The sequence below is a fragment of the Pseudopodoces humilis genome, chromosome 17 (assembly GCF_049639895.1).
Source record: "Pseudopodoces humilis isolate 2021_Gansu_Grassland_sample_001 chromosome 17, ASM4963989v1, whole genome shotgun sequence".
NCBI lineage: Eukaryota > Metazoa > Chordata > Aves > Passeriformes > Paridae > Pseudopodoces > Pseudopodoces humilis.
Window position 1 is genome coordinate 6838629 of NC_142216.1, and position 23457 is coordinate 6862085.

General features: G+C 42.7%; 1 protein-coding gene across 3 annotated transcripts in view; it reads left to right on the top strand.

Moving 5' to 3' along the window:
- The window catches only part of RNF130 (ring finger protein 130), a 55219-nt gene extending 32111 nt beyond the window's left edge, over window positions 1-23108 (top strand). Inside the window, exons 6-9 of one of the 3 annotated variants that reach the window (XM_005523565.3) lie at window positions 3799-3895; window positions 4889-5093; window positions 7081-7174; window positions 9986-10176. In XM_005523565.3, coding sequence (XP_005523622.1) covers window positions 3799-3895; window positions 4889-5093; window positions 7081-7174; window positions 9986-10001 — 412 coding nt within the window. In that variant the 3' untranslated portion in view covers window positions 10002-10176. Of the gene's footprint in view, window positions 1-3798; window positions 3896-4888; window positions 5094-6920; window positions 7045-7080; window positions 7175-9985; window positions 10177-16259 lie in introns of those variants that run through there. The other 2 variants (XM_088063507.1, XM_014253171.2) reach the window with 2 other exon arrangements.
- The last annotated feature ends 349 nt before the right edge of the window (window positions 23109-23457 follow it).

The following is a 23457-nucleotide window of genomic DNA, read 5'->3' on the forward strand; positions in this document are numbered from 1 at the left end:
TATGGTCTGTCACACTGTGCTTCAGCAGAGGGATCCGGTCTGGGTAGACACACAGCAGGCAAAATCTGCCAGCAGCTGAGCAAGTTTCACCTAAAATTCTGTAGCAAAACACTACATTTGTGATTGTAAAGTCTTGTGGTTTGTGGGAAATTGTGGCCAATTTAAAAATAAACTGAAGTGAAAGGGGGAGAAATTCAACTGCATTGTTTGCAGTAGTTCATTTTGTGCTTCAGAGAGAGATGTTCAGTACCAGCAGCCTATGGACATAGCTATAGCTTTAGTGCACACAGGGACAAGCTGCCATCTGTTTTAGGTTTCCAAGCTTGAGGAATGTGTCTTTGTGAATGTCATTATGTAAGTGAAAAGTAAGTAGAGGAAGCAAACGAAAGAGGGATCCTAGCAAAAGACAAACCTCATGGACAATTTTACTTGTTCAGGTAATTTTATTCTACCATCACACAGTTGCATCTAGGGGCTGAACAGGCACTAGGTGAAAAGTGATCAGGAGTGGGTAGTGTGAAGGATTACTGAGAGATAAGGGAAGGGGAGAGCAAAGTGACAGGCTAGAGAAGAGCAGAAAATAACATTGTAAAGGGCAGAAAGATGACCAAGGAAGGAAGGAATTAACAACATAGAAGAATTAAGAGTAGCAAATACTATAAAATAAGTGGCTTTTGAGACAAAGTCTTAATTCCTGTCCTGGTCAAGGAGGAGGAAGTGACAAAAGTGACTAAACCAGATTTTCAGATTGTTTGATTTTGTGTTGCTGCAAATAGCTGCCTTTTTCTTTTTAAGACCAAATTAACATAGAGTCTTGATGGCATCCTTTCTGCTTCCTGCAGTGCCTTGGACTCCAGGGCCAGGAGAGCAGCTGCCCCACCAGTAGCCAAAGATCTGTAACAGCAAAGGTCCCTTTGGTGGTATGCTACACTGAGAGCAGGGAAGGGGAGCAAGCTGTAAGGAAACAGCATTTGTAAATCATTCTCCTTTTGTGATGTGTGAATTTGGAGGCCTTACGCCACCAAAAGAGATTCCTAACTCAGTTTCTCCCCTATGAAATGCTGCAAAGAAGCTGTGTTGTACAAGAGTTGGTGTTAGGGTGTTTATTATCACCTGGAGGGCTGCTGGATTGGGTGTGCTGACAGAGTGGAAAAATACCTGCAGGTCACCTGCCTGGAGTTGTGCCCGCATGGGAGACTGTCAGTGCTGCCAGCCTGGCTGCCAGCCCTGCATCCTCCTGCCTGAGGCTGGGGAAGCTGCAGAGGCTGTGTCACACCTGACTCCCCAGCCTGTGGCTCCTGAGGGAACATCATCGGCTGTCGTGACCGGGTGCAACTCTAGGAACTCGTCACGTTTATGGTCTCAGAATACCAATGACAGAAATAGAAATATGGAGGAGGTTTATGAGAGTAGAAATTGCAAGGGCTTACTTTTTCAGAGTGAGGTTTTAAAATAATTCTTATTTGCTGTTGTCATTGCTGTATAACCACTTTTTAGCTCCTGCAAAGAGAGAAATCCAGACAGAGCCACAATGATGCAATCAGCAAACTTTTTAAGAGGTAGAGAAACTGTGTAAGTAGTAGGAAGATTATGTCTTAATCAATAACCTTTGGAGAATTGCAAATCTTTGAAACACATTAATAAACATCCTTGAAGGTTTAGGAACTAAAAGCAAAGAATTAGGAGGTCACAAAAACAATTGGGCTGTGTATATAAATATATCAAAGTGCTAATTACTTTTTAAAATAACTCCTAATATTTAGTGGATGCATGCTGGCATCTATATCAGTCGCCTGCTTCACTTGATCTGAGTGCTTCTACAGCTCTGATGAGCCAATAATGATATAATAAAGCTGTTTCCGTACTTCTGTGGAGTCTTGATGTCTGCTCTTGCCCAAAATATTAGATTTCCAGGTTTGTTCTGCTTTAAAAAAACAGACTCCAGAGACTTAAAAGAAAACATAAGCAAATAAAAGTCATAATTTGCCCAACTTTGAAAAATATAATCTCTGTATGTTTCAGAATATTTCAAGCCATTATGTATCACCCAGAGTTTCTAAATATTGCTTCCTGTAGTTTTGTGAGTAATAAAGGGAATGCATCAAGACTTAATAATAATAGAAGTGAGTCTATTTTGGGTGATGATTTGAACAGAAGGCATTGTACATACCCTGATTTTTGGGATTGCCATCTTGCTAGAGGACACAGGCCAGCCAGGTGACTGAGATTATTTAAGTTTCTATTCCTGCATTATCTGGAATAGAGATGATCAAAATTCTTTTGCTGCCTGTCCATCTTCTGTTGACTATTTTACATCCTAATTCTGCCTCTTCAGTTAGTACAGGTGGGATGTACAGCTGTAGCTGCCTAGAATTTCATTATGTTGATGTTCTTTAGTACCTCCATCAGCCTGAGTAGACACAGACAGTAATTATATCTTGTCTTTTGCCATGTTTAACAGTTTCAGGAGGCCTTTTAGGTTGCTTTCCAGAGATTTATAAGAGAATTCTCTGGTAACATGCCTCATTTGGTCTCTGGTTTTAAAATCCCAAGGAATAAGAAGCAAACAAGTCCCAGATTCCATACTGGGATTTCTGAGGCGCAGAGAGCAAGTGTAACCCAAACAAGGAGGGGACAGAGGGTATCTCAGCTTTATGCTGCCTTGGGGGCACGCATGGCCAACCTCTTCCAGATCCTGCTGATGCCTCAAATAGCAAGACCTGCTTGTTCTGTCCCTGCCCCTTTGCCTGCTGGCTCCAGAGCACAGCTCTTTGCTGACTAAGCAGCCCTTGTAATTGCTGATCTTTGTCATGATCGCCAGTCTGTCGTGTTTGGGTGTGCTTGCTCTTTCTGGCTTCTTGCTCTGCAGTCAGCACCACTGGAAATGAAGGATCAAGGCTCTTATCATAGGAATTATCATCAGCAGTTACTCAGACTGGGTTATTACGAATATTTGCTAAAGCTATATTGGGTAGACAGTCTTATGATACCCATTCCTGCAATGAATATGCTCTGAAAAGCTCTTTGTCTTTTGGAAAGCTACGAGGGTATTTCCTTTACTTCCTTTAGTTTATATTCCTTGTTTTGGTCTCTGCATAGTCCTTCCTTGTTATACTGGTTTATATCAATCCCAACACTTACGTTTATATTCAATTATGTAACTAAGATTTTGAATGCAATGTAGGAGGCAGTTCAGACTGTTGCCTATTGCAGAGTTCCCTGCTGTGCAAGTAGGAGCCCAATTTGCCTTTCTGTCTCTGAAAGCCCTGTTTGCCTCTCCTTTTATTTTTATGACAACTGTATGAGGATGGACATGTTTTCCTACTTGATATCAAGAAACGCTATACAATAAAAGACTTTTCAAAATCAAACAGGAGTGTGTTTGGATTGGTTCCACTGATATGTGAACAAAATCGACAGCTGATGGTTCTGTGCTCATCCTACCGAGTTCGTGGTCAGATGCTGCATCAAAACTGAGAAAAGACTGTAGGCAAGGTTATGGTGGAAATGGCATTACCTTGGTTCTTCTACCTTCCATCATCTACTCATATCCACAATAAAAGGAGGGGAGGGATGAGGGGGAATGAAAATCTTCAAGTGTTTCCTCCTAATTGAACTATTAGTAAAGGGTGACAGCAATAAGCAATATTTTTAAATTTATTTTTTAATTACTGCAGTTTCTAAGAATTCCATGTATTTTAAAACAAAAAAAAGTAACTATCCAAAAGTTTAAGTAATTTTCATTGTATAAAATAGAATTGTTTGCAAACTATTTATGTGCCTTCTCTGTTCTTCCAGGCACGTGTTCCACAAAGTCTGTGTGGATCCATGGCTCAGTGAGCACTGTACATGTCCAATGTGTAAACTGAACATTTTGAAGGCACTGGGAATTGTGGTAAGTTGCTCGGTTGTGAACTTTTCTTCCTCTCATGTCTGAGACCTAGAATAGGAAGGATAAGTGTAGGGGGGAGAGGGGGAGGGGTGTTCCAGTACCCTTACTCAGAAAATATTTGAGGATTTTTACTAATTTCTTTGGTGCTGATTTGTTGTTTTCTCCTTCTTCCCCTGGTTGGTAGTTGAGAATACACTGTTATATTTGCATTTATGGCAATTATCTACTGGAACTATGTTGATTCTCTGTAATCTTCCTTATTTTCAAGTCCTTTCATCTCTTCCTTGTCAAATATACTCTCTGAATCTCTTGTTCTTGTGGTTTCCTGTAGACAGTCTTAAATTTGCACATTAAAAGCCCCGCCCTAGCCAAGGCCAGTAAGTTTTCCTCAAGCAGCTCATGTCTTACAGGCTCCCCGAGGACTGCTTTCATTGACCAGCTCACAAAGGGATAGCAGTGAAACCTCAAAGCAGTTTTTTTTTAATCTTTCCTGTGTGAGGAAAAAATTACAAAGTGGGAGTGATGCTCTTTTTAGAGTAAGAGAAGAACATATGGAGAGACCGTCTAAAGTGGCTTTTGATTCAAGACAGTGAGAATAATCAGGCCTCCATTTTTAACTGTGTCATTCGCAAATTTGCACATTTCATAAGAAATAGTAGCAGATATTTTGTGGATGACCTGTTTTTGCAGTTAATAACATCCCTGGATTTTTAGAAGAAGATACAGAATTCAGTGTTTGTCATGGTTGTGGTAAACCATACTGGCATAGCCTATGATAAAAGTGTACTTGAGTCCCTTTTTTGTATCTCAATCCTTTTTTCTGCTTCTTCCTTCTCCTCTTCAAGAGGTGGAAGAGTTCATTCATGTGTTTCTCTCCTGTGTGACCTCAGGACAGGCACAGCAGCTGTAAGAAGTGTGTGTGTGTGGTTTCAATCAATGTATGGGTGTTACACACAGAACATTCAGCGCTGTAACGTGGAGCTGTGTTTTCCCCAGCCCAACGTGCCGTGCACAGATAACGTAGCCTTTGACATGGAGAGGCTGACGCGGGGGCAGCCGGCGAGCAGGCGCTCGGCGCTCGGAGACTTCGGCACCGACAGCTCCCTCAGCCTGGAGCCCCTGCGCACCTCGGGCATGTCACAGCTGCCACAGGATGGGGAGCTGACACCAAGGTCAGGAGAGATCAACATTGCCGTGACAAGTAAGTGTCCTTTGGCATCCTACGGCTTCCATGGTGTGTGTGTGTCCCTTTGTGCTGCAGGGCCCTGGTGATGGATGTCCCTGCAGGGACAAAGGTGACCTCAGTGTCTCTGCAAGAGGCATATGCTCCTTATTGGAACCAATAACTCTAGGTATGACAGTGCCAACACTTCCATTATTAATGGTATATCCATTTAGATCCGCATGCAAAGAACCCTGGATGAACTGAAATGGCACCAAAATAACCTTCCTGAATTTGGTAACCAGCACAAGAAGCTGGATTGCCAGAACTGTTATTCATCCCTTCAGAATACTTCACGTGCATTAATTTATACAAATATAAATATTTTAGCCGATAGCTATTTCTGCGGACATTTTTTCCCCTGAGAACATTGCTACTGGAACTCTGACGTCGCTTAGCAGGTGTTTTTTCTTAAAAAATTTGTGAATTAAAGAAGCATTTGATGTACCAACATTTGAGTATTGTCCAAGTGTTTTATAACATCAGAAAACTGTTCTGCATTGCTTGAAACCTCTTATCCGTAAGTGCAGCATGGAAAATTTCCACTTACTGGAATTTACCTAGGGTTTTTAATGTACAATGGCACTATAATAAATAACAGTATGAGTGGAATTGCATCAGTTTTCCATATGCTGTACAGTCTCAACTTGATGTTGAAATGGTTGTTTTTCTGTCTGAATTGCAAAAATATAATCCATGCAGTACAACAGTCTCATTTTCTCCTCATATTTTGTTAATGTGCATCTGTGATCTATATTTTGAACTTGGTGACACTGGTTGCCACTGATACATGTGAACAAGGCAGTTCAACCAATGCAGTAAATGTCTCATTTAAAAAAAAAAAAAAAAAAAAAACCACCTCATGAAAAACATACTCCATATCTAGAAATACCCTGATCTGAGATGGGAAAATCCACATGCAAAATCTGGATTCTCCAAAAAGCCAGTAAGTCACTTTGCCATCCAGTGTTCAGCCTCTGGGTCACCTTGCATTCAGTTGTGTTGAACAAGAACAGATCCGTTGCTGTGCTGCTTCCTTGTCAGGGGTGGAAAACTGTAGTTTTCACTTTTTACTAATTGCCTTTCAGAGGGAGATTTTTACTGTCTGTTCCCAGCTGTAGTGCTGCTTGTGCACAGATGGGATGCCAGGGTAAAACAAGAAATAACCATCAACGGTTCATTCTGACAGTGTTTATAAAGTAAAGCTTTAGATAGGGCTCTTGAAATGTTTGTATTTTATGGATGACACGTGCATTCTTTGATGCATGAGAATTAAACCAAAAGCTGTATTCAACAACAGTGTATTCTGAACTGTTACTGTATGCCAAGTTGATCCTGTGGAGAATTTTGAATAGTGAACATTATTTAATAGATTTCTTTATGTTACTTTTTATTTAATATGTGTGTGTGTCTCTACGCTAGTATTGAAATTATTTTTCCATGGGTATATATGTCTATTTTGTAGAAAATTCTAGTTATGTTTTACTGTTTAGAAATCTATCCTGATTTTTGTTGGGTTTTAAATAACACTATAACAAATTCAGGAGGGAAGGGGCAAAGGCAGTTGAAGTATCACAGTACTTTGGGTATGCTTATGTGAAAGAACTGCAACTCACCAAACCTAACCCAACCTGACAGTCATCTTTCTGACTTGGGGGTGGACAGAGTTTTCATTACATTTTCCCTTGATCCTGCATTTTACACTGTTAAGTAACTTTTCTTTATCACTAACCCTTGGGCTCAGCCAGGAAATACTGTTTGTGCCATGCTTTTTTTCTGCACCTCTCTCCACTTCTTCTTTGCTAGCCTTCTCCCGTCAGTAACTCTGTGGCTTAACCTCCTTCTGCTTCACCTCCTGGGGCCAGTCATGGCTTAGAAGCCTCTTGCCTTCCGCCAGTGGTGTTTGAGGGAAATATTGGCATCGCTTTCTCCCACGAGTGATTTCCTCCCTTTCCTTTGTCAACAGAAGAATGGTTTATTATTGCCAGTTTTGGCCTCCTCAGTGCCCTTACACTCTGCTACATGATCATCAAAGCCACAGCTAGCTTGAATGCTAATGAGTAAGTAAATACTCAGATGTTTCTGTGCATTTCTGGTGGGTGTGTGTCATGGACAACATTGGGAATAAATACCAATAGAAGGGGGAATATGTAGTTTTCAAGGAGTCAAATTAATTTCCTGCTTTTTTCAAATGTGAGTGTCTCTGTTAAAAGCAGGTTTCAGGGTAACATGTAGAGTCCCTCTTAATTTATATTTAGCTGTGTTGTTTGAGGAAACCTCTTTTCTAAGTGGAGACATGAAAAGGGGGAAACAGGGAATATTTATGGTGAGTTTTTGATCAATGTTCTAGGTAAACATTAGATTTCTGCCATTTAATTCCTATGTTCAAAATTCACCTGCCAGAGCCAAAGCCTATTGCCAGCAGTTACCTGTGGCCGTTTTCACCTCAATTTTATAAAAAAGAATCCTCTATTCCTAGTTGGCACACTTTCAGTCAAGGGGGAGAAAAAGGGTGTTTAAGCAGAAAATTACCTTTTTCCTCTTAGGTGATGGAAAGATGAAAGCAATGAATGCAGTACTGTTTCTTCGGTCTTAAATGAAGGCATGCTTGCTTCCATGCTTTCTTAACCTATATGGAAACCCCCAGCCTCCCTTCAGGCAGGACGGACAATAAATTATCCTAGTAAATGATTTTCAGTCTTTTTTTTATAATTCTGTGTGTGAGCAAGTATAAATCTATTCTGCAGATCTATTAACTAGGTCCATCTAGTTATTTTCATGTAGGTGTACAGAATATCTGGGCTCAGGATAAAAGTTTAATCTTAATTTAGTTATTTATTTGGGAAGGCAAAGTGTCAACATCTTTCTTTGTCTCTGAACATCTTGATACAGCTGAGTTTCCATTAAAGTGGAATCTGATCTCTCTACCAGAAGGAGGGCCGAGATCCAAAGAAAGAAATGCAACTGGGAAATGGAGCTTTATATACACTTTCTTGGGGTTTTTTTTCTTTGAGATAAGAGAAGGGGGGTTGGATTTGTTTCTTCTTTTTGTTTTTTTTTCTTTCTTTTATTGTTATTTGGAAAATATAAGGTTTCCTCATTAAGATGGAAACATGTCTAATAGTCTCCAGTGTAAAATTTTAAGCAATCTCAAGCTAATGATCTTCAGTAGGGTCCATAATATTGGTCATCAGGGATATTTACTTACCACTAATTTGGAAATCTTCCTCCTCTTTTCATATGCTGATTCCAAAAGGGCTTCAGGAAGAAAACTTTTAGAACTTCAAATAGTCCTATCAAGACTGACTTTTTTTTTTCCGTTTGTCAAAATCTTGAAGTTGCAGCCATCAGTCAGCAACTTGGCAGCATAGCTGTGACTGAACATAGTTAATCTTTAACCTGCCTGGAAAAGTAGATTGAGAAAGCATGGGGCAAGGAGCTGCAGAACAGGAATGTCTGCATTGCTGGGCACTTGCACATCATTGGGAAGGAGGAGGAGCTGGAGCCCATGAAGTCTAATCCAGATGTGGGCACTGATAGCAGCTGCATTTCTGCCTTGCAACTCTTATTTTTGTTGCTCAGTGGGATCTGGGGCTGTTTTTACTGCAAGGACAAGCTGCTGCACATTGGCAGGGACTTCAGGCCTCCAGCAAAGTGTTTTCACAGTGATGTTCCCTCAATACAAACAAAGGATGTGCTGATACAAGGAGAGCTCCTTTTCTGAGTGATAGGAATTGAAATGCAAACACATCAAGTGTGTGCTTGAGACAGACTTGAGAAAACTCACAACCCAGAAACCAGAGCTTCAAAAATCACTTATTTGGGGAACTGCGATTCTTGGCTGTGGCCTTTAACCTCAGCAGCTCTTCATCTGAATCCTTTGGGATCTGAGCAGCCTGCACAAGTGCTCCTGGGTTCGACTACTCATTTTAGACACTTCAAAATGACACTAATGCTAAGATTTAATGTTTCGCTGACACCTTCCCAGTGCCAGACAAAGAATTTTGTGTGCTGAATATCATGCCAGATATATGGCAGTTCCTTCTCATTGCTTTTTCTATTAAACAGCATACCTGCTTTTTATGCTGCTCTCCATGTAAAAAGCAATGCTGGCATGCCCTGCCTTTCTTATGGTAGTGTTTCAAGAGGAGTCTGAGGGGATTTTCTTACTGAAAAACAACAGTAGGAAGAATGAGACCATGTAATATACTGATACAAGTAAAAGAATTGAAATTCTGCTTTAAAACTCACCTAATAACATATCCTGTACCTTTTTTTTGTTTTTTGCTATGTCCCTCTCAGAGCTTACACATAGTTATTTAGGGCAATAGTTCTGGAGTTGTAAGTACATACATATTTAGCTGTGTATATGTATGTTTGTGTGTATGTATAAATACACACACATGCATTTTTAAATAGTTGTGATAAAAGTAAACATTGTCTAAGTGATAAAATAAGGAACCAGCTGCTTTCTCTTGGTCTCAAAATAACCTTGCAGTACTGGTATAAAAAGTTTTAGGCAGTGTTTGAAATGAGCAGAAGCAGCACAATTTGCCTTGCTTCCTAGGGAACAGTCAGAAATTACTGTGTAAGTGTAGGTTTAAGCCCAAAAAGCCCAAATATTGGATAGCACCACTTAGAGAAAGTTTTCAGTAGCAGATGGAGTATCCTCAAAAGCTTAGAAGTGCTCAAACCTCTGGCTGTCCTGTAGGAATGATGTGACACATACAGACATCTCTTAATGCTCTGGCTTTATATCATTAGTCATTTTTCACTAACTTACTTTTACAGGATTTTTTTTTTATTTATTTCATATTGGCAATATTAACTTTAACATAAATATTTTGTTGCTTTTTTTTTCTGCCCTGCAGAGCAGAATGCTATTGAAGAAACGCTTTCCGGCCGATTGCCTTGGAGAGAGACACCTATTTTTATGCATCATTTATCGATCATGCAGCACAAGCAATTATTTAGTACATTCTATTTTTTCATAAAATTTGCTGATGCCAAAGCTTTGTATTAAAGAAAAAGTGAAGAAATAAAAAAAACTTTAATTATGAAATGTTACTCTGAGAATTTTATTTTTTTTGGGCTTTCTGTGTTAGTACTCAAGACTGAGAGCATTCTGTGAATTTTACAAGCTGCTTTATTTCCTTTGAATGATTTTGTCTTTGCAGATCTCTATTATTCTTCATTCATTTGGGACACAAGCTAAGTAGTGGAAATGTCATGCAGTGCCCTTGTTATGATGCTACTCAAGTGACTTAACTGCACTGAAGTGACTAAAAAATGTTGTTAGCAATCATTCCACATCAACTTGTTCGGGAAAAAAAGCTGGGTCAAGCTGTCAATTCTGCTATAATGGACTTACCTCAATTCCAGCTGAGAATTAATTTGAAATAAGAACATTTTCTCAGTTTCCCTTCCTGTAACACTCCCAGTCACCCTGGGAGCACTGCAGTATGATTTTTGTGGCCAGGTATTGCTGGAGATTTGCAATGCTGTCGTCTCAAAATACAAATTATAAACCGTTTCTGTCTCTTATTTTCACCCCACCCTCCTTTTGATAAAAGTAAAGCTGCTCTAAACAGCTTCTTCCTTCCTAATAACAAGTGAAAACACAGCATTTCCCCCCACTGCCATGTGTGAAGACTCCTCTCATATCAGTGGTGGGGATTAGTTTTGGTTCAAATTCAGATCATGGAAGATTGATAGTCCTCTTTAATGTAGAAACTGTATGCAAGCATGTCCTTTCTTGCTATGGCTTCTGTACTGGTGAAGAGACACAGGGAAAACATCTTCCCCTCGCTGTCCTCACTCCAGCTATTTCATGCAAGTTATGCAAGCCCTGTGTGAGTAATTTCACAACAGTCAGTTAAAGCACATGGGCCTGAGTCGCTGCCAAATGCTAATGCTTGATTTAACGAGATGGGTAAATGAAGGTAACAAGTTGGGAAGGAAAAAGTAATTGACAGAAGTTAAAAACTATTCTGTGTTTGGTTGTTTTTGTTGTTCTCAGATCAAGATGTAGAAAGTGAATACTTTCTAATTTAATTAAATGAACAGAGAGAAGCAATTTTGCTGTGAGATTTAATTTTTTTATGTACTGGGAATTAGAGGATTTAATTTAATTTTATTTTTATGTATAGGCACTTTTAGAATTTAGGAACACAGCCAGATGCTACATTAAAATAGTTTCTTAATTCTTATTTGTCCATCAGGCTTCAGCTGAGAAGGCAGCTTTTATAATAAGCAGTGAAGAATGTGATAGCTTTAGTGCATTTAATAGAATACTTCTTCAATGTGTCCTTGTGAAATTCTGAAAGAAATATGGAAACAAATCAATAGAGCAGTAAGTGCATTTTGAAAGACTGGAAAACCCCATTGGACTTAGTCATGAGAAGAAAAAAACCCCTCAAACATTCTGTGTTTGAAGGCTGTGTGCTTGTAACGTTCAGCATGTGTCAACTGAGTGTTATTGCCAAAAATGGAGGAATGTGGTTAGAGCATGATTTAGGGAACAAGCTATGATACATGTTTTTTTCACCCATCTCTCAACAGCTGTTGTAAAACTGATAAGTTTGTGCTTGTCTCCTGAAACAAAATTCTGTAAGTGCTATTTAAGGCTGTTGGGCAGGGACTGTGTGAGCAGTGCAGTGACCCAGATGCAAAAGGCACCATAATAGTTCCAGTTCATGTTTCCTCTTCCAAACAGCAGCAGAAGGAAAAGTTAAGTGATATTTGGAACAAAAGAGTTGACAGGACTTTTTAGTGCATTTCCCTCCATGGAAGATTTAAATAACTCAGCATCATCTTTTCTAGTTTTTCTTTTGAGCCTCTAACAATTGTCTCAACAAGGTATTAATAATGATACAACTTTTGTTAGGTTACTTAGAGATCAAGCAATCAGTGCATGTTAATCTGTAATGAAATAAATACATTCAAAGATGGGACTCTACATCATCCCAGAAGCTCTTTTTTTTGTTTACTCTGGATAGACAGAAGAAGGAAATCCCCAAAGCTTTACATAGACTCATAGTACCACTTAGGTTGGAAAAGCCCTCTAAGATCAAATCCAACCATTAACCCAGCACTGCCAAGCCCACCACTAAACCATGTCCCCAAGTGCCACATCTGTATCTTTTAAATACCTTGATCCTGCCTATCCAGATGTGTCTGTGGAGCCTTCCTGCCCTCTAGAAGATCAACCCAACATGGTGTTGGCTGCAAGCTGATTGAGGGTGCACTCAATCCCCTCGTCATTGATGAAGACATCAACAGAGCTGGCCCCAGTTCTGAGCTCTGTGGATGTAACTCCATTCCCCCATCACTCTCTGGGCTGAGCCATCCAGCCTGTTTTTAACCCATGTATGGCGCACCTGTCCAAGCCATGGGCAGCCAGTTTCCAAAAGAATGCTCTTGGACATGGTGTCAAACTCTACCAAAGGACAGGTAGACACATCCACAGCCTTTCCTTCATCCACTAAGTGGGTCACCTTGTCACAGAAGACCAGGTTGGTCAAGAGGACCTGCTTTTCCTAAACCCACACTGGCTGGGTCTGATCCCATGCTTGTCCTGGATATGCCATGTGATGGCACTAAAATGATCTGTTCTATGTCCTTCCCTGGCACCAAGGTCAGATTGACAGGCCTGCAGTTGCCCAGATCCCTCTTCCAGCCCTTCTTGTAGCTGAGTGCTGACCTCCAGTCAGCAGGGACTTCCCCAGGTAGCTGGGACTGCTGGTAAGTCATGGGAAGTGGCTCTGTGAGCACCACAGGACAACCCAAATGAGTCTCCTTCCTTGCCTGTCCCTTCTGAAGAGTTTTCAGCCATCTGTTGCAGCACTCCAGTCATCCCACCATGCACATTCCATTGTCTGCACAATGGAAACCATGTCTTTCTGGGTCTTCTGAGGAAGCCCATCCCTGCTTTACAAGGCTGTAAATCAACAGTCAGCAATGGGTGCAAAACTCTGGCGTACCCCAGCCTTCTCTGACTTGACTTCTTTTATCTGAAGGAGCCATTTGAGGTGTGACTGTTCATGCATACAGAAAGCAGTTGCTTTAAAGTCTTCCTGCTAACCTGGCTTTGAGGAAAGGGTGCTTAATGAAATAGTTCCACTCTTGTTCCTCAGCTGAGAAGGTGTCTAAAACAGATTAAGGTAGAGAGTGCTCTGATCAGATTTCCACAGTCAGAAGTCTTTGCTGGAAGAGCTGTGGAAGGGATTGCAGCTTGTGGCAGAAGACAGCCCAGATTAATGACTAAGGGCGTTAGGATACTTTCAGATGGAAAGGGAACACCAGGTGATACTTAATCCTGGTGCACCTGCAGTGCTGTGTCTCTTGAGTTTTTTGCCGTAGTTATCCTCACTTTTGGTGGCATCCTATGGTAGGTATAAAGATCAATTCTAGGGTAGTATGTTTATTTCCACACTCAATGCAAGTTATCTGAAAAGTTCTCTTAAAGCATATAATGAAGAATAGTGGCAGAGAGCACTGAAGGATTCCTTTTCATGTATTAAAACTGCATGCAGCCTTCCTATTTGTTTTCTGTACCTAAGGGATAAATCTTGGTCTTTCTTGCTAAGTGCAAAATAGGAAGAACAGATTCATAAGCTGAATTTGGAACTGCGGATGTTTTTACATGTCCTTAAAATACATTTATTCAGTAAATTTATCAGCTGGACTGACGCCACGTTTTCAAACAAACAGTAGCAATTTTCTGCATTAAGAGGAGGGTGGCTGGGTCACTATGCCCTGCTGCTCCAGCCATAAGCTGTGGGCAATGTTCCTGACCCGGTTAATGGAGCACCCGAAGATTGAGTGGTGGAAAACACTGAGCAGTAGCTGGATTCTCAGCTCTGGGCTGGCTGCGCTGGATGGGAGAGGAGACACTTAGGAAAAGAATGAACGATGTGTCTCCAAAGTGGCACGGAAGCCAAGAGATGTCTGTATGGAAACATGCAGCCTTCCTGGAAGTGGGTGGCTTAAATTTCCTTTGCCAAGAAGGACAAAAACAGCGCAGTAAAGGATATTAGAGGTGTTAGATATACACTGCCTATTTCCAGATTAATATAAAATACTTGTTGTCAGATGACCTGTCTGCCTGTTGATTAAATCTCTCTCTCCAACCTGCTAGAGTGGAAGTCTGGGTGCACACAGAGGATATGACAGCCTAGGCTGTCTGCTTCCTAATCCCATGTTTGACTTCTGGGTAATAAAAACAAAAGCAGCACCAAGGTTTTAGAGTCCCTTTGGTTTGTTTGAGCATTACTTGTGTGTAACATTGCAGCAGGTGGAGGAAGGGGAGATGAAATATCCAATATTCATGGCTTATTTCAGCTGCTAAATGAGACTTGCTTATCAAAAAGTAAATGATCCTGGCCCATAACACAATCTTGGAATCAGTTTTATCTGGTATAATTTCAAACGAGTTTCAGGGTTTGGGGTTTTTTTTGCTTGAATCATAGAATCATTAAGGTTGGAAAACACCTCTAAGGTCATCGAGTCCAGCTGTTGGAGACAGACCATGATAATCTGGAAGTCACAGTTCCAGCTTTATGTTTCCTTAAACACTCAACATTTATTTATTTGTTTGCTTGTTTGCTTTTAAGCATTGCCCAGTTTTAGGAACCTGTAAATTTGTGGGACAGTTCAGATCCAGAAAATGGGTGTTCATCATTCCCCACCAACTGCTTCTGGAAGTATATCCCAAGACAGCCCACTTGTTCCAAGTACCCAGATACATACTCCTGGCAGAGTCAACAATCCACTCCTGTGCAATGTAACCACTAATTTCACTCTTGTTTCAGTTAACTGCAAGATCAAAAATTAATTTGCTTATGATGACTTCCCATTCTCGCTGCAAGTGGTGGAATGAGTGTGTGCACTGACTTTTACTTGTGAAAGAGCAGCAGATCCATTGCCCAGCTCCATTTTCCTGCTGGGCACTCGTTTGCAAGGATTTGACCTAGGCACACAAAGTCTGTTTTTTGGGCTAGTGGGAAGGGAGGAAAGGTGTTTTGGGCAGTAGCAGCTGAATTCTTTTTATGTCTTCTGTAAGGTCTTTATTTCAGAATGGGGTAGGCTGGGCTCAGAATTTGGCAAAGAAAGGGGGATTTAAGCAGCTAAAATCTGCCAGGGCTAAAACTACAATTACCAAAGCATCCTGCTTCACTGATGCCTGAAACTGGAGGCACCTTAGTTTGTTGAATGCCTTTTTGATGAACTTGGAAGCTTTTCAGTTGCCTCCAGTTTGGCTCATGTAGCTGCCTGGAGTATTACTGTAATCTAAGCAGCCTTGCTCCCAGCTAATCCCCCTTGGGATCAAGAAACCAGTTAATGAAGCGTTTTGGCCAAGGGCCTGATCTGATGATAGATGCTTTCAGAGAGAATCATTTGTACAGCAGAAGGGCTGGGCTCCTTGCAAAAACACATCTGTGGATTCAGAGAGCTGCAGGAATGCCAGGCCACCAAGGAGAAAAAATGGACTTCATTCCCCAGTTTAACAACAGCCACATGGTGCTTCTTTTGGGTATTGCCAGTGTTGGAAAAGAGGATTGTGTCTCCTTGGTTATATGTAAGGAAATCCATAGGAGGCTGTTTCTAGAAGGTGACGCATGTGGATGGAGTTTGCTGAGCTCTGGAGGAGGTCAGGCTTTCAGCAGCATCGGTGGGATGATCGCTGGGGAGCTCCTCGCTCTGCCTGCTCATTCCTTTTGATCCCAAGCTGAGGCACTCTGTGCTGGTGCAGGGCACAGCACTTTGCTGCTGACCAGAGATTTCAGGGTCTTCTGAGGAAGCACATCCCATCCCTGCTTAACAAGGCTGTAAATCAACAGCCAGCAACGAGCCAGCAAAACTCTGGCCTGCCCCAGCCTTGCTCAGACTTGACCTCTTTTATCTGAAAGAGCCATTTGAGGTGTGACTGTTCATGCATATGGAAAGCAGTTGCTTTAAATTGGCAGGGGAGCACACAAACAGAGGTGAAATGTTTCATATGGTTGTTAATGTTTTGTGTTGAAGGGTGGCTGTTTTTTCCATGTGTACTGTGTTTGCATCCAGCACACAGGTATGAGGATGCTTTATTCAGTTCTTTCATTGTTCATGTGTGTTGCTAACGTGGTTTTGTTGTACCTCTTGCAGGCAGTCACTTCTTCCATCGTAACTCTTTGTCCCCTCGAAGCCTGGTCTACGAGAGCGAGTTCTCATCCATCGAGCCTGCCTTGGACATGTACGACGAGAACAAAACCTGAAAGGGATCCATGCTCCTTCCTGGCCCTTTTTCTGTTTTTTTCATTTCTCATTCCTATTGTTGTGTACTCTTTCCATGGATCTCCTTTGTCTGAAGAAGAGCTGCTTTTTCCAGAACACGAACCCGCCTTCTCGTTTGCACAGACGAAGACCAGCTGTGGTGGATTCTGAGGGTGGCATCTTTGAGCTGACAAAGAGCTGTGCGCAAGCAAGGTTGTCTGATGGAAATTGCTGAGAACAGCATGGGGAGCTGTGTCGGCCCAGCCGCGGCGATGCAGGAGAGGTTTTACGGTGGCCCTAAGAGTTTGTGCTGAACTGCAAATGCGTCTCTTACACAGGCGTCTGCTGTTTCCAAGTTTTTAGTTGTCCAGATGGTTGGGCAATGTCAGAAAGGGAACTGGTTGTAGAGGAGATGGCCAGTGACTGGTAAAAGCACTTGTATATCTCGGTCAATCCATAACCTTACTGTGAAATAGCCCCTTCTGAGAGGGACCTTTCTAAGTGCATTCAGTTTCCTACAACCCACTTAACCCTGGACAGTGGCGAGCCAGTCTGACATTCAAGCTGCAGAGAGGACCTGCATTTGCAGAAAGATTTCAAGGAACTTGATGCGTGGATTTTTTTCTCCAATTTGATTGAAGCAGGAGGAAAATGGTATATACAGAATATACTTTTGGTCCTTCTGTGTGCTGAAGTCAAGTGAATCTCTGTAGAGAGGACATTCACAGAACCAGCACTTGATCTACCTAAAAACCATTAGACTTCTTGAAATATGCAGGAATCAAATTAGCTTTCTTTCTCACGTAACTTTTTTTTGGGGGGTGGGGGGTAAAAAATCCACCAAATTTTTCACTGAGGTTTTTTAAAAGCCAGCATGTTGGCATTACACAGAGAAGAAAAGAGGTATGCTTCTTATCCCACTCTCCTGTTGAGATCTGCAACAGTTATTTAACAAATACGTTCTCTGAGCTGTGCCCTTTCCCACTGACATCAATAACGGGAATGCAGAAAGCAGGAGAAGAAAGGAAAGCAGCTACTGCTTTGACTCGCTGCAGGAAAAATCAATTTTTACCAGCATGTGACAGAAGCGGTGGGGAAATGGATATTGTTTGCAAGCTTCTGAGAGAACAATGCAGAAATGGAGAGCGAGAGAGGAACCTCTGGAGCTAAGTCATCCACAGTGTTCCTCAAATGAACAGACGTGGAGGAGCGAGCGCTTCTGCTCCACCGTTTCCAACCAGACAATGCATAGCTGTTAATGAATGTTTGGATTTTTCTCCATTGCAATCTAAGTTACTGTAGGTGTAGAAACTCATTTGTGTCCTTGTAATGTGAAACACGGTTTCACTCTCTGTAAAGGAATCTTGAGAAATCAGTTAAGCCAAAAAGAAAGGTAAGACTTATCCTGCCATGCTTTAATTTCACCTGCTTTTGCTACAAGCAGGGGAATTTCCCCTCCTTTATAATGTTTTTAATTGTATAGCAGTCTGCTTAACATATATCCTTTTCTGAAGTGTGGTTCAGCTGTGTCTTTAACATGGATGTTCAAGAGAAAAAGAAAAACCCAGCTCTGTAAAATGAGGAAATGAACCTCTTTGCCGAGCATGCTTTGACTTTTGTTGCTGTGCGTCAGCTTTATTTAATCTGATAATTCAAGAGTGGGTGGCATGAAGTGTAGGGAGGTTTTTCTCATAATACCCACATTGATGTTTACCAAATGCACTTTTATTGCCATTCAGCTCGCTCTGGAAATGCGCTGAAGCCCCAAACTTTTTTAAGAGCACAATTTTAACACCCACTTTCTCCTACAAAGCAGAAGTGAAGGTCACAGAAGTGCCACAGGTGCTGGGGCAGCAGAGGGTCGTGGTCAGCATCCCTCCTCTGCTGGCAGGTGTGCAGGGCAGGCAGCGACAGCTCTGGCACTGCCGGCGAGCCCAGGCACAGCTCCCCATCCCAGCCTGCCTGAGCTGCACCCCAGCCCAGGCACAGCTCCCCATCCCAGCCTGCCTGAGCTGCACCCCAGCCCAGGCACAGCTCCCCATCCCAGCCTGCCTGAGCTGCACCCCAGCCCAGGCACAGCTCCCCATCCCAGCCTGCCTGAGCTGAACCCGTATGGGACTCGGGGGCGGCAGAAGGGCTGGTTGAGCAGCCTCTGTGTTCATAATTACATCTGCAAGATCAGCAGGGACACGTGGGAGCGGCGCCTTGGGAACGCAAATGCCTGAGAGAAAAATCACCGTCTCTCAAGGAGGTTATGGAGTTATTGTTCTTATCCATGAGGGCAGTCAGGTTATGATAAACCCAGATATCTGGGTGTTCCTGGTTAAATGCAAACATGTTGTGATGTCTCCGGCCAGCACAGAGCTGCTCTGGTGGGGTTTTGGGTAGGACAGGCTCCTGTAGCACTGCATGGGGTGCTGATGCTCTGAGCAAATCCTTCTTGTAGGGGCTGCCCCATCCCAACACAAAGATTTCCCCTAAGGCCACTGGGAATGTCACTGGGGCACATTTTCAGCACAAACCCAAACCTGGTGATTTCCCAACTCCAGCTGAGCCCGTTTGCACAAGCTGTGTGCCAGAATATACAGAAAAGCTAGAAGAGGCATGGAAACTAAAAACTAGAAAGCACAAAGCCCCCAAAGACAAAATAATAAATAATGTAATTTGTATTTTGCTAAATCTTATTTCTAACCTACCATCTTGGTTTTAAGCAGGGGGAGGACAAGTTTGCCCCAGTGAAGATCAGGGTCTGGCACAGTGATGTAAAAATGGATTTGTGCTGTAGCATCTTGGATAGGGGAGCTGGTATTTGTAACTGACATCCTGGATTTGGGAAATATTGCAACACTGGAAAAATTAAAGTGTGTTCAAGCACTTGGTCCCTACGTGCGCACCAGGACGTGCTCGAGCAGGCTTTCCCCAGTTAAGTCACATTTAGGATGGGGAAGAGGCACCACAGCAACATAGGTGATTTATTTCTGTGCTGTGCTGGTAAGTTTGAGGTTTTCTTTTTAATATTAATCAGTATATAAAAAAAGCTTGATGAGCATCGTTGTTCTTGTTCTGCTGCAGTGGTGCTGTGTGTGGTTGAGTCATTTCACAGAAGTAAAATATACGGTAACCTACCAAGCACTGTAAGTGCCAGTAACTTGGAAAATAATTTTTAAGGTTAAAAAAAAGTGCTTTTCTTAACATGAAAACATTCAGTTTATGACTTCTACATATGAAGAAAAGCTTTTATCTCCAAGTGTTTTCCTAAACTATTTAAACCCCAACACTTTGCCTTCCCTTTCTCAGCTTCCTCTTCTATGAAAGTTTTGCATGTTCCCATAAGACATTTGTAAAATCAGGGTTTGCTTGTGTTCTTAGAGGATAATTGCCAGTAAGAAACCAGACTGTAAGTGTGCTTTTTACCTATGATACACAACATTAAATATTAAATTTGAAGCATGTTAAAATTTATCTAACGATCCCACAACTGCTCCCTCCAGTGAGCTCATGTGTTGGAATCTGCATTGTCCCTTTGCTCTAGGATGCTTGCCCTGGCACCTGAGGATGCTATAGAAATAGCCAGGTATTCTGCATTAGCCAAAGAAAGACCAAAACCAGTTTAATAAACATGTCTAGGACTATGTTATGAGACTTTTACACATCTGTTTTCTTTAAACACATTCATGTAAAATAGTGCAAATGCTTGGGAGAGGTTTTTACCAGCTCCTGGAAAGCAGAGGGAATTCTGCAGGAAATATGGGTCATGCTGAGGCTCCAGGACTTGATCAGTCCAATTTAGGTTTGAGGGAGTGCCACAGTCAGGTCATGAGCTGAAGGATGAAGGCACCAGGGTTGAGCTGAAGTTCAGGCAGCTCTGCAGCCTGATCACTGGCCAGTGAGTTGACTTAATTATTAAAAATATTTGTTATTTTGCTTAGCTAATAGTCATTTTGTTTTTTACAGTGTAGGAAATAGCACAGCAGCTCAGAAGCCGAGGCACAGTGGGGCAAAGGCAGGAGCTACAGGGATGCTGCCAGCCCTGCAGGGTGGGCAGAAAAGGACAGATCTCAGGGCAGGGACCTCAGGAAACACCTTCAAATTCCCAAGTAAAGCTTTTGCTCCTTTTTCACCCTGTGTTACCCAGCCATACTTGACCTAATTTTCCAGCCTGAGTGTTGCAGAAGAGTGTGTGATGTGCCATGACAACTTGCATATGTGTTGTTATATTTAAAGATATCTTCACTTTTTCCTTTCCCTGCTAGACTTGCTGCACCGCAGGGCAGCCTCAGTTCTGGCACAGTCAGTGGAAGCTGGTGAGCTGGGGAGGGAGAGAGAGAGGGAAAGATGTTCCAACTAAACAGACTGGGGGGAAATCAGGGGAGAGGTAGACAGTACTTCAGTATGCTGGTGCTCATTTCTGCTTTTCTTCCCTTGTTTTTGAAATAATTAAGAGAAAAAGCTGTGCTCCCTACCCCTTCCTTGCGGGATGCAGTGACAAGAGCAGGGCTCCAGGTGGGATTTTGCTCCTGATCCAGGGCCATGATGCTCTGTAACCCCCAGCCAATGATGTCCTGAGATGTCGACCAAAAGCCCCAAATTCAGAAGGGCTTGTCAGGTTTACCTGGTACTTGCACAGTGCTTTGGGAGGATGAAATCTGCTCACAGAGCCTTTGCAAATCACCAATAATTGACAACTTGTTAGCTGTCAGTTGATTGATTCTTTCATTAACCTAGTCTTTTTAAGAGCCTGCAACATCCCCACTCTTAATTTTCCCAATTAATCTCTACCTTTCCACTCCATCACGGTACTACTGGCTTCCTCCTCCTCTGGAGAGTTGGGTGAAGGTCCCTGCTGTGCAGGCACTGCTGTCCACCTGTTTTCCAGCATCTTCTTCATCACTGTGCCATCACCCCACTGTGCCATCACCATGGCAGCCAGCCCCTCCAAGGGGATGCATTGCTCCAAACCAGTCACAGTCTGTGGGAGCACAGAGGTTCCTGCTGGGCTGTGCTCAGCCAAAGCAGGGCATGTGGGATCTGGGCTGTTGTGAGATGCTCATTCTCTGAATCCCTGCATGGAGCAACCTTTTGCTCTTCTGCCCGTTAGCCTCGTGGAGATGCTCATGTGAACAGAAATGGATGTGTAGGTTGTGCAATAACATCTGAATTTTTTTTTTTTTCTTAATAATGTCCAGGGTCTCTGGTCTTGGGGGCCCTGTGGTATAGAGTATTGCCCAAAAATAGTCCCTTTCCTAAGGAGTTACTAATTAAGTATTAATATTCCTACAAAGTAAGAACTACAGTGTTTTACTGAAACACTACTACAAGGTACTTAGAGTGATTTCAGTGCAAGGCTGAGGTGTAACATCAGTTAGTGTCATACAGCTGGGCCAGGGGATTTGCAGCCCAGAAGTCAGATGGACACGTATGAGAAGGCTCCCTCACTCCTGCTGGGCTATTCCTGTCTCCACTTGTACCCACAAGCCCCTTAGGAGCCAGGAGCTTTTATTCTTTTCCCTGAGCTCAGCTGTGTGCATTTATGTGCCATTTGCCTTTTTTTGGGGGTTGTTCTTCTTTTTTTGCTGCTTCTCACATACTCCAGGGCTCGCCTTTTGCTTGGCTCTGTCTTGATCTTCGGCTGCCCAAACCCCTCGGGGCGGGGGGGACAAGAGCCATTAATTCCCAGCAGAGCAGCTCTGCTGGGCTATGTTAAGGCATGGATCATTCAGATTTGCTGTGGATCACCCGTGCCTGTGTCTTTAATACCCTCACACTGTCTTGGGCAGTAAGAGCTGTAGCTGCCTGCAGCCTCCCCACAGACCTGGACTGCACTGGGAGAGAGGATCACACAGAAAACACCTCAGCAACCCTCCCATGCTCCAGCACAGGAAAGTCTGGGTGTGAAACTTGTTCTTTGCTGCTGTTAAGCCAGGAATGCTTGATATACTGTTTGGGGCTGTCCAAGCAAAGCTCCTGGTGCAGGTTTGTGAGGTCCCAGCAAGGCAGCACCCTGGCCTGTCGCTTTCTGCTAGTGCTGGAAGGTGCTACATAAACGAGAGACCTTCCCTGTGCCACCACATCAGCAGGCAGGCTTTCCCCACCGTCTGTGTCTAGGCTTAACTCCCAGCACTGGTAAGGTCTGTAACACCACTCCTGTAATGGGGAATAACCTTTCAGAGCAAAATGAGTGGTAGCATCACTCTTCTGCTTGTCCCATCAGCCCTGCTGCAGTTTGCAAGTAGACGTTAATTACTAAAAGCTGCTCTGTATGACCATGCCTGTCCAGGATCACCTGCTTGAGGCCATGGCTAACTGAATCCTGAAACTGAAGCAAAATGGGATCATTTTATCTCAGCAGAGAGGGGACCCCCCAGCCTTTGGGCACAGGAGACTGCAGCAAACAACAACAAAAATCCCCAATTTGTGTGTGTGTGTAAAATGAAAAGTCTGAACTGGCTTGCTGCCAGGTGGGTCACACAGGTGTGACCAGGTAACCTGAACACGCCAGCAGCTGCCAGGGGTCTGGGGATGCTGCAGGGACACAGGGACACACAGTGCCCTCCTGACAGCCAGAGCTTTCCAGTCCCTGTGGAAGTGTAGCTTGCCAGCAGCAAAACTTGTTGACATGTTTTGATGTAAGTATAACACTGTATTGTAGTTATGTGGTATATGCCGATATGTTCATAGTGTATACTGACTAGTTAGGGTTTGCTAATGTACTACATTTCAATAAAAAGCAGTTTAAAAATACGGAGTTTGTGAGTTTGGTGTCTGAAAATATGGGAGAATGAGAGCATTACCCAGTGACTCCAGTCCTTCCAGCATTTCTTCTAGATCTGTCTTATAGATCTGTCTTAGAGGATAGTATGGAACAACATTATGAATATGCTGGAAACACCTTGCCATAGCTTTTGCTGCCTTAAAGATGGCACAGAGTGAGCAAGAACAGCAATAGTTAAACAGGGAAGGATCCTTCAGCATCTTCTCCCAGTACTTAAACCCTTCGCACAGGACACCCAGCCTTCAGAAACCACCCTGCTGCTCCCCAAAAACAGCCATGACAATGAGGTGAAGGCACAGCCCTACAGGCTGAGCCAGC